This window comes from Eutrigla gurnardus (assembly GCF_963514095.1).
Source record: "Eutrigla gurnardus genome assembly, chromosome: 21".
Classification (NCBI taxonomy): domain Eukaryota; kingdom Metazoa; phylum Chordata; class Actinopteri; order Perciformes; family Triglidae; genus Eutrigla; species Eutrigla gurnardus.
Genome location: NC_139932.1, coordinates 6,468,838 through 6,479,015, shown reverse-complemented (window position 1 = coordinate 6,479,015; position 10,178 = coordinate 6,468,838). Strand labels below are relative to the sequence as shown.

Below are 10,178 nucleotides of genomic sequence, written 5' to 3'. Positions count from 1 at the left end.
TTCTGCAGGAAGAGTTGGACTATTATCAGTTTGAAGGCTTTAGAAGATACTCCTGACATATTTAGAGTCTGTTAATTCACATTTTTACAAAGGATTTGGGACAGTTATGTAATAGAAATTTCATAAAGAATGAAAATAAAACAACAAAAATATATCGATTTTACAGACGGACACCCTTGTTGAGTGAAGTTCTTTCCTACAACACTGGAAAAAGCACATAAGCCATAATATTATATTCATATAATTTAAACGACCTGATCCTCTGCCTCATTGTCCCGATTGTCTCTGTCTTGTTACTAATTGTTCAAAAATCAGCACTTAATAATACTTTGCTCTGTCTGGATCTCTCTCTTGTGCTGTCATCAAATAATCCCCATGTAAACATGCAGTGTTCGTTCTGTAAAGTGTCTGATGTCTTTGTCTTCAGGACGAGAGCAGAGGCGTCCCGAGGACCAGTTCAACCAGTAGACTCTCTCCCAACTGGAGCTTCTTGGATTGTGAGTGACTGAGGAAAGCAAATCAGAGTCATCTTTAACGTTGCTGTCATTAATAATCTCTTTGGAATGTATAGAGGTTTTTTTTTTAGATATATAGTTGTTTTTTTAGCTCAAAAAGACCTGATAAAGTTAACAAGTGCTTCCTGTTGCACGTCTCTGCTCTGCAGCCACATCAGCTGACCGCTTCTATCGCATCGACAAGGCTCAGGTAATCACTGCTTTATTCCCTTCGCTGCTCCGAAGGCTGAAATGAAGAAATCATGTCATGTTTACTGGTTTTTGCTGCTCCCATGTATCAACATGCTGCTCTTCTATGTGTGTGTGTGTCTGTAGGAGCACCTCCACTTTGTGACAGAGATCTGTCAGGACGAGGTGTTCATCCTGGACCACGAGGGCCCGGTGGTGAGCCAGGGATCATCTACAGGGATGCCTGATCTGGTGGTGGAGCCGACTGCTGGGTACGTCAGCACACACAGCACATATATTACATTATGCTGTTGCTTACATTTTTACTTATATTATATGTGGATACATGTATTTGAACCAAGGGAACAATTTCCACGTTTTCAGGTGTAAAGATTATGTACGGGGAAGCAAGTTTTATTCATTTAATATCTTCTGAGTTCTGGGAAACTGTGTTGAACTTTATGGAATGAGAACAAAAAACAATGTGTTAATCTTATCAGACCTGATAATAACTTTCATGATCAAATACTCAATAGTTTTGTTAAACTCACAATCCAAAGGGCAAAATATTCCATTATCTATCACATATGGCAAAGCAAAGAATCAAATCCTCACATTTCAGGTTTGTTAAAAAGGACTAAGAGGAGTATTTGATTGTCAAAATCGTTGCATATTAATTTTCTGTGGATGGATTATTGTTGCAGCTTCTGACTGTTGACGACTTGTCAGGTTAGAGGAGGAGCTTGTGATAAAAAGATTGAAAGATAGAAAATAATCCACATGCTGCACTGAAAAGACGTTTTCTAACTCTACATCACATTTTAATTACTTCTGTACATTTCATTTCCAGTGTTTCCTTGACACCCGAGGAACAAGGTAGAATACACACACACACACACACACACACACACACACACACACACGCACGCGCACACACACACACACACACACACACACACACACACGCACACACACACACACACACACACACACACACACACACACACACACACACGCCTCCCTTTTTGAAAAAGTAATTTTTAATATACAATTTCCATATTTCCTTGTTAATAACTTACTTTCTTACTTGTATACAGAGAGTTGCTTTACTGTTTATGTTCATATTAACCACTTGTGTGTTGTACAAACAGTCAACTGTTTCCGCTTGAAGACGTGTGTTTCCCCTTGCTATATAAAGTCCTAACATCCCCGGGGGGTTGTGCAGATGTTGAAACAGGTGTCAGTTTCTTAAATCACCGAGTTGAGACTTGTGACGGTCGTCATGCTCCCTGTAGATTATCCGGAAAATTTGGAGGATAATTACTGTGGCCTAGTTTCAGTAATGAGTCAGTGTTATTCCTGGGACTCTCCAGTTTAATGAACCTGTTGTTCCTCATCCTCACATGTCCCATGTCTCAACATATTTTTAGTTTGTTTCCTTTCAGTTTACTGAGGAAACCACACCACTCCAGAGCATAGATGATTATCATAGGATGGCCGCCGGGCATGAAAGGCACACCTGTTACACAGGAGCAAGACACACTGTTTAGAGTTGGTTAGTGAACTGTTTGGGTCTTTTTAGAGTTGTTTTTAATAGAGAAGAGAACAACTTATCTGAAGTAGTGGAGGTACAGAATATCAAACCTCATGGGAAAAAAAGCTGGCTAATTCATTTTTGTCTGTGGTTGTTTGTCCTTTTTGTTTCTTTATAGTCGTTTTGGTCTCTTTGTAGTCTTTTTGAGTCTTTGTAGTCTTTTTGTGTCTCCTTGTAGTCTTTTTGTGTCTCCTTGTAGTCATTATCTTTCTTTGTGGTAATTTTGGGTCTCTTTGTAGTCTTTTTGAGTCACCCCTGGATTGGTACGTGTCTCTTTGAGTAGTCTCTTAAGTCTCTTAAGGCGGGTCCACACCGGACCGAAAATCGGCGTCTTTGAGAGATTCGGCGTCCGTGACATGAGTCTACTTGGTGTGGTCGCTCGAATCGGCCCACGTCGGCGTTCATTTCAGCCCAAATGTATAATCCGCCATTCGAGTCGGTCATTCTTTTACCATTCTGATTGGTGGAGGCTAGCAGTTTGACTAGCGAATCAGTGAAGCCCGGAAGTGACGATGGTAAACATACCAGATAAACAGTGGAATCGGGTTACATTTTACATTTGAGATTTTTCCGTTCAGAGAGTAATCACAACTACAGTCTACAACCTCACTCTGCTGACAACAGTGACTGGTGAGGACAGCGTGCTCTGTGTTATGGTCTAGAGAGGACCGGCTACTTCCGGTTTTCCTGTTTTTTGGCCCACAATACAGATTAGCGCCGCCTGTTGTTTTGGAGACATTACATCTCGCGCAAGCGCGGAACGTATGGCGTCGGCTGTAATTCCGTAGGTGTGAACCGCCCATGTCGTTGTTCGAGTCGGCCATATTAAGTAGCCCGACTTCATTTACAGACGCGAGTCGGGCAGTTCTTCCGGTGTGGACACCCCTTTAAATGACATTGTTTCCATCATTGAGTCTTTTTCTTGTGTCGACAAAAGACGACTTCCTTTAAGTGACATTTTGGTTGAAGGCCAGGGGGCACCTGACACTCGGGTCCCTGACACTCGGGTCCCTGACACTCTGGCCTCTGACACTCGGATCCCTGACACTCGGGTCCCTGACACTCTGGTCCCTGACACTCGGGTTCCTGACACTCGGGTCCCTGACACTCGGGTCCCTGACACTCGGGTTCCTGACACTCGGGTCCCTGACACTCGGATCCCTGACACTCGGGTCCCTGACACTCTGGCCCCTGACACTCAGGTCCCTGACACTGTGCCCGGTAGGCCCATTCAGTAATCCACCCATGCTCCAGAGTCACCTGACTGGACAAAAGACAGACAGACGGTGGATTTGTAAGAAAGTGAAACAGAAAGTTCAAAGAGTCCCAGCAGAAAAACCCGGCACGATAAAAGAAGCCCTTGTTTATTTTTATTTGCTGTCTTCCCTTTTCTTTAACAATGCTTCAATTGGTGTAATGTTCCCTGACCTTTAGTCATGGTCAGTCAGCATTTCTCTGACACACATATTAACACAGAGGCAAATACAAATAAAAAGAGGAAGAACTTAACAGACAAACACATGTATCCTTGAAAATGTGCAGTCAATGGAAGGCTTGTTGTACAGTGTCAATGTCACCTGATTGTTTGTGATGGTTTGTGTGTTTACAGCGCTGCTGACAGCCGCCAGCACAGGAGACCTCTCTATGGTAAAGTGCAGTCTCACACTGACTGTGGAGTGATCAGTGCAGCTGGAACCAGTTTAGCTTGTTTGCATCTGCTGCTCTTTTGCCAGCTAATAAAATTCATAGCTCATATTGACTCAATGTAAAGCCACTTTATAAAATCTCTAAACGCTCACAGCATTTGTTGTTTGAATATACTTATAGTTATACGGTGTACGTAAACCAAACTATGTCATAAAAAAAGATTCATCCCTGTTTGCATTCATCCCACCCCTATAACTCTTTGGTATTTCCCGTGTTTTGAGGTCTGCTGTCCTCTCTGTGTGACGTCTCCAGGTGTCGGAGTGTGTGCGTCGAGGAGTTAGCTTGTTGGTCAGAGACTCCAGAGGCTGTTCAGTGTTACATGTAGCTGCTCAGAACGGACACACAGACCTGGTCAGCTTCGTACTGCAACAGGGTGAGACTGCATGACGCGTATGTCGGTGCATGTGTGTGTCAAATGATTCTGAAGGTGCTGTATGGAGCCAGAGTTGGATAGCAACGTGTTGTCCGGCTGCTACTCTATAGATTCCTTTTTGGGGCTGATGGCTGGTGATCTTTTCCAACCCCGTATGTTGCATTTTAAATCAATAAAACGCTTATGACTGTAAACAAACGGCTCCATCAAACTGTTTTAAAGTCTTCTTTCAAACATCTGCAGCAAGTAGGACGCTCACCGGTGAGACACGTGCTCAAGTGATGTCACTCGAGTCGGAAGACTACAAGTTTGAAAATGAAATAAAATCATTGGAGTGGAGTTAGAAACCAAACTGTCAGCTGTGCTTTGCATCATGGGTAATATAGGCATCGGGTTTTAATGAGGAAGAAGAATGTGTGCAATCATCTGATACAGCACATTGTTATACTTAAAGTATTTTCTTAAATCATCTTTGTAAATCTACTAAGCTTCTCATGTTTCTCCCGTTTCTCCTTCTTCAGGCTCTAAAGTGCTTCTAGATTTGACCGACAGAGACAAGTATGTTGACTGCTGTATTTATTATAGGGTTGTTTTTTTGACATACTGTATATTTCCATATATTTGTTATCAGATGATTGTGAGAAAATCACATGACCTGATGTGTGAGAAGTCTTCCTTTATCTGCTGTGTGGTTGACGTTCAGTTCCAGTTTGCTTTCTGTTTTACGTCATTGTGGTCGGTGGACCAGTAATCTTTACCTGTAGACCGCAACCACACTGTGAAGATGTGAAGATTGTTCGCACACCTTATCTGATCTCACTAAAACGTACGTGTGTGTGTGTGTGTGTGTGTGTGTGTGTGTGTGTGTGTGTGTGTGTGTGTGTAGAGGGGACACTGCCTTGCACAAAGCAGCCGCAGAGAAGCAGCACGCTGTGTGTCGTCTGCTGGTGGAGGCCGGGGCGTCGCTCGAAAAGACCAACTTCCAGGTAAACACACACACACACACACCTGCACACAGAGACACACACACCTGCACACAGAGACACACACACACACACACACACCTGCACACAGAGACACACACACACACACACACACACCTGCACACAGAGACACACACACACACACACACACCTGCACACAGAGACACACACACATTTCTGGTAAGTGCTGCTGAGTCATACTAAGAGGACCAGCATGACCTGTTAATGATCTACGGATAAATCTCCACCGTCTGTTCTGGGTTCATCAGAGTGCCTCACCTACCACCCTGTGAACATGACTTCAATACGTCCACGTGACTTCTGGGAAACTGAGTTGTTGAAAACTTGATAAATTGTGAAAATGGTAGCGAGTTGCAGCTCTGCTCCTTGTGTTATGGTCGTGACCGTGTGTGTGTGTGTGTGTGTGTGTGTGTGTGTCTGATAGGGGAAGACACCAGCGGACCAAGCGGAGGGAGACTCTGAGCTCGCCACCTTCCTCCACGGCCAACAACACGCGTCTTCTTCTACCACCCAGGAAGACCTGGAGACGGCTGTCTGAGGCGCACCCACCCACTCACACACACTCTCACACCCATGTCTCTGGACACACACACTCGTAGTGAATCCGACGAGTCTGAGTCACAGACGTGGAGATAAACGAGTCGAACCAGAGGAGCGAACTGCTTCAGCTCACAGCAGCACCGCAGTGGAGATTTTAATGGTCAACTATTTATTTGTATTTATTTATTCATATTCTATTTATTGGTTGTGCTGATTGATTGACTGAGTGATTGATCACGGGACTATTAACGGTTCAAGATGCAGGTGCACTTTGAGCAGCCGCCGCGGGGTCACGTGTCGTTTAGGAGAGCCGAACTCACGGAAACAACGTTTATTTTGGTCACGTTTCATATTTTATGTGTTCACTCAGTTATCAGTAGGCATTTTAAAGCAGTTAGAAATTATTTCTGTCGAAAAGAATCAAATATCCTATCCTATCTATACGTTCTCCACATAAAACCTGTGTGCCAAAGACATTACATGGACGTAGTGTCACATCTGCCCCCAGAATTCAGCACAGTGGTTTGATTTCACACAACCATCCACTTTCAAACGACGTCAACGTTCCCGTCAGGCTGTTTCTTTCAGCGTCCACGTCACCGGCTCAACAGATTTCAACTGTCTCACAGTCTCAGTTTAAAGTGCAGAAGGAAGAAACCTTTACTTTTATATCACCTTCTGAAACACACATAAAAATACAGTTAAAGGCAGCGGTCAAAAGTTTTAGATATAGCTAAAAAGACATTGTAAAAAGGTGAAATAAAGGTGGAATGAGTTATAAACATTCACACAAGTAGGTTCTGAAAAGGCCTTAAATGTTGCTGACCTGATACTGACTCATGTTCAGTTTAAGGGGCCGAATCTCGAGGGTCACAAAATGAGAAAAGAAAATGATATCGATATTTCTGCAACACAAAATAATATATATTTAAACAGGGTTATTTTCTTGTGAAATACTGTATACTTACACCTTTAACAAATTAAACATTTGTTTTATCTTAAGGCATCGTGAGCCAAAAACCGATGAATCACTGGTTTATTCCACACTGTTGGAGATAAATTAGGAAAAACTACATTCTCCCAATTTTAACAGCATTTGGTTTCCAGACCTGCTGGATGTTTTTTTTTTTTTTTTTTTATCCCAAATATACAAAGAAGCCAGTAGGAGGACGGACCAGACTCTGTTTTAAAGCATCATCACTAACTTGTTAATGTTCAAGTGTCTGAATCTTCAGCTGCCGTCACACAAACATATGTTTAACTTTTTACAGTGTGTATCTGGTACTCCTGACACAACAATGCTTTTCACATGCAGCTTGTGTGTGTGTGTGTGTGTGTGTGTGTGTGTGTGTGTGTGTGTGTGTGTGTGTGTGTGTGTGTGTGTGTGTGTGTGTGTGTGTGTGTGTGTGTGTGAGAGATAATATCCCTCATTCCATATCAAACCTGAAAAAGAGAATCGGTGCAGCTGCAACAGAACTTCTTCACTATGCTCTCTGTGCAGCATGTAACCACACACTGTGTGTTATGATAGTGTGTTTTCATGTGTGAGTGTTTGTGTATCTCAATTACACTGTGTGTGTGTGTGTGCGTGTGCGTGTGCGCAGCATTTATCCAAGAAGAAAAGAAAAATCTGAGCCATATTCAATGCAATATGAATAGATGACGTCTTTTTGCATTTCTATATTAATTGTTTACATTACATTAATGTTTTTAACATAGTCCACCATTTAGCACCGAGGAGTATTGAATGTGCAATTTTACTTCAGTGCTGGTTGGGTATACGATTGTCTTGTTGTCTTTTCTTTTTCTCGTGTGTGCATGTATCTCAGTGGATTGAACCTGTGAGGTCTCTGTTGATATGAGCTGTCTGAATTGAAACATAACTGTGGGGACGCTGCAACCTTGACAGACTGGGATGTAGCCGTCGTAGAAGTCTGAAGGCTTTTAAACTGCAGTGAAGACGACTCAAACACTCTTCTCACATGTTATATTCACATTGTCTTTCCTTTGAACCTGCACATGGAGAGTTTTAGTTGAAAACAGCTGTTTATCTGCTTCTTTTCCAGTTAAAGGTTCATTTCTTCCAGAGCTTTCAGCAACATTTCCTGGCCTTCCTCGATGTGGCTGAACGCTCCAGAGGATAAACAGTAAAAGCACCTTCATGTTTTTGTTTCAAAGAATGAACCTTTAAGCTTTTTTCAGTTTATATAAGTGGCAAGAAGAAGACATTGAACTGTGTTCAGTGGTCATGTGACGTGTGTCAGTTCCACTCCTGTTCTGTTTCAATGAGGGAATCTAATGAAGAAAATTAAATGAAAATTAAATTCAATGAAATCATCATTTAATGAGGATCCACCGATTTGAGGCTGATTTACTCGTTAGTCTGTGAAAGAAACAGTAATCAAACTTAAACACCAAAAATAAAATAAGAAAGAAAAGACAGGAGAGAATACTTGATATACTGACCCTGAAGCCCAAAAAATACATAGAAAGTAGAACAACTGTGTGTGTTCTCTTCTTGTAGTTTTTAGTTTTGCATATCCGAGATGCTAAATCCACATTTCAAGCCTCTCCGATGAGATCTGTTGGACTTCTACGACGGCTGCCACCGTCTACGACACTGAGACTCCCCGGAGTGTGTGGACACGATGAAACACACGTGTGTAACAGAAATCCTGAAACTGAACCCTGAACGGTGATGACCTTTTCTATGACGTGACCGTGGGAACGAGCTCGGCCCGCTCTGAATGACATGCACACGCTTCTTATCACTCTTTCTATCGGGTAGGAACTTTGTATTAACTCTGTCTCTCATCAGCGTTGGTTTATGCATGGCATTTTCTTACCTCCTTCCTTGGGATTGTTTTCTGGTAATGGCATAAAAGATGGCATTATTGTTGTTTAAACTATTAAATAATTATAGTTTTAAATTATTTCTACCTGAGTTTCTTCTTAGGTTGGACATGTGGTTTATTTTGCTTTCGTATTTCTTATTTTTCTGCTGCTGCTGATGATGCTGATGATGATGATGATGGGATTACTTGAAGTCTGTCGTTTTATTGTATTCATTTGTTAAAAGAAGATGTGATGCTGTAGTTTTGCCTCTGACGTTATTTCCTGTTTGAGTCATTTCCTTTTCAACCAACATGAATCCACTGGAAACCAAACTTTCACAACGGGCCGATAGTTTGCAGCACTCTGTGGTTTTATTCATCTTTGGATAAAGAGTAACATCTGGCTCCAAAACCACAACCATCCATCCATCCATTTTCTACCGCTTATCCTGTATTTAGGGTCACGGGGGGGCTGGAGCCGATCCCAGCTGTCATTGGGTGAAGGCAGGGTTCACCCTGGACAGGTAACCAGTTTCACAGGGCTGACATGTAGAGACAGACAACCATTCACGCTCACATTCACAAAACCACAACCCAAGATGATAAAAAAGAGTTTCTTTTCTGCAATAATTCAAAGGAAAAATCCCCTTTTGATCGAGGGAACCAGGGCGATGCTGAATTCCAGGTTGGCCTCCAAAACACGTCATCACTGCAGCTCTATTTAGCCCGCCATTTGTTTGTTTTACTCCACCGGGAACACCAGACGGGTGGAGTTAAGTCCACCTGGTGTTCACTGTAGAGGAAGTTGATATAGAAATACTTTAAAACGTGAATTTACAGATTACAGATTTAACATTTTACAGCTTTTAACAGGCTACTAGTTACACAAAAAGTAATATTGATCAATTAGATACTATGAAGTCATAAACACAATAATCCAGGTCAAAGAGGTCAAATCTCTACAGTCAACTGAGGAAAAGAAACCTGAATCAAACCATGTGATTTCATCCACGAAGGTTTGAAAAGACAGATTTCCAATTGAGTTCTTACAAGCCACTGGAGTTCTGATAACTTTGAAGCCTTTTTCTCAATCATTCAGTCATTCTTACGGGGGGGAAGTTTGGTTTGTACTCTTATCAGCACATCACAAGAGGTCAGATGAGACTCCATACAGCAGAAACACTTCAATGTGTTTAACATCCTCTTCCTACAGAAACTCACACACTCAGTATTTCACGCTTGTAGTCGAAAACCATCATTTATTTGTCTGTCTTTATCGGTTCCATTCATACTCAGACAGGAAATGAACCCTCACCCATAAAACTGTGTTCAATACCGCCCTGAATGTAACACGACACTGAGAGACTTGTCGTGTGGCTGTAAAAGTCAAGTAGAGGCTGAGAGCTGGGAATCCCCGTGGAGTGTAGAGAAGGACAAACATAC

At 42.2% G+C, this 10,178-nt stretch overlaps 1 protein-coding gene across 6 annotated transcripts in view; it reads left to right on the top strand.

The window, feature by feature from the left end:
* The window catches only part of dgki (diacylglycerol kinase, iota), a 64,477-nt gene extending 55,481 nt beyond the window's left edge, over window positions 1-8,996 (top strand). For 5 of the 6 annotated variants that reach the window (XM_084038945.1, XM_084038946.1, XM_084038948.1 and 2 more), the window contains 9 exons: window positions 428-497; window positions 665-705; window positions 831-955; window positions 1,534-1,559; window positions 3,887-3,924; window positions 4,237-4,357; window positions 4,879-4,915; window positions 5,244-5,343; window positions 5,786-8,996. In XM_084038945.1, the coding sequence (XP_083895071.1) occupies window positions 428-497; window positions 665-705; window positions 831-955; window positions 1,534-1,559; window positions 3,887-3,924; window positions 4,237-4,357; window positions 4,879-4,915; window positions 5,244-5,343; window positions 5,786-5,899 (672 nt within the window). In that variant the 3' untranslated portion in view covers window positions 5,900-8,996. The remainder of the gene's footprint in view (window positions 1-427; window positions 498-664; window positions 706-830; window positions 956-1,533; window positions 1,560-3,886; window positions 3,925-4,236; window positions 4,358-4,878; window positions 4,916-5,243; window positions 5,344-5,785) is intronic. The other variant, XM_084038949.1, reaches the window with a different exon arrangement.
* The last annotated feature ends 1,182 nt before the right edge of the window (window positions 8,997-10,178 follow it).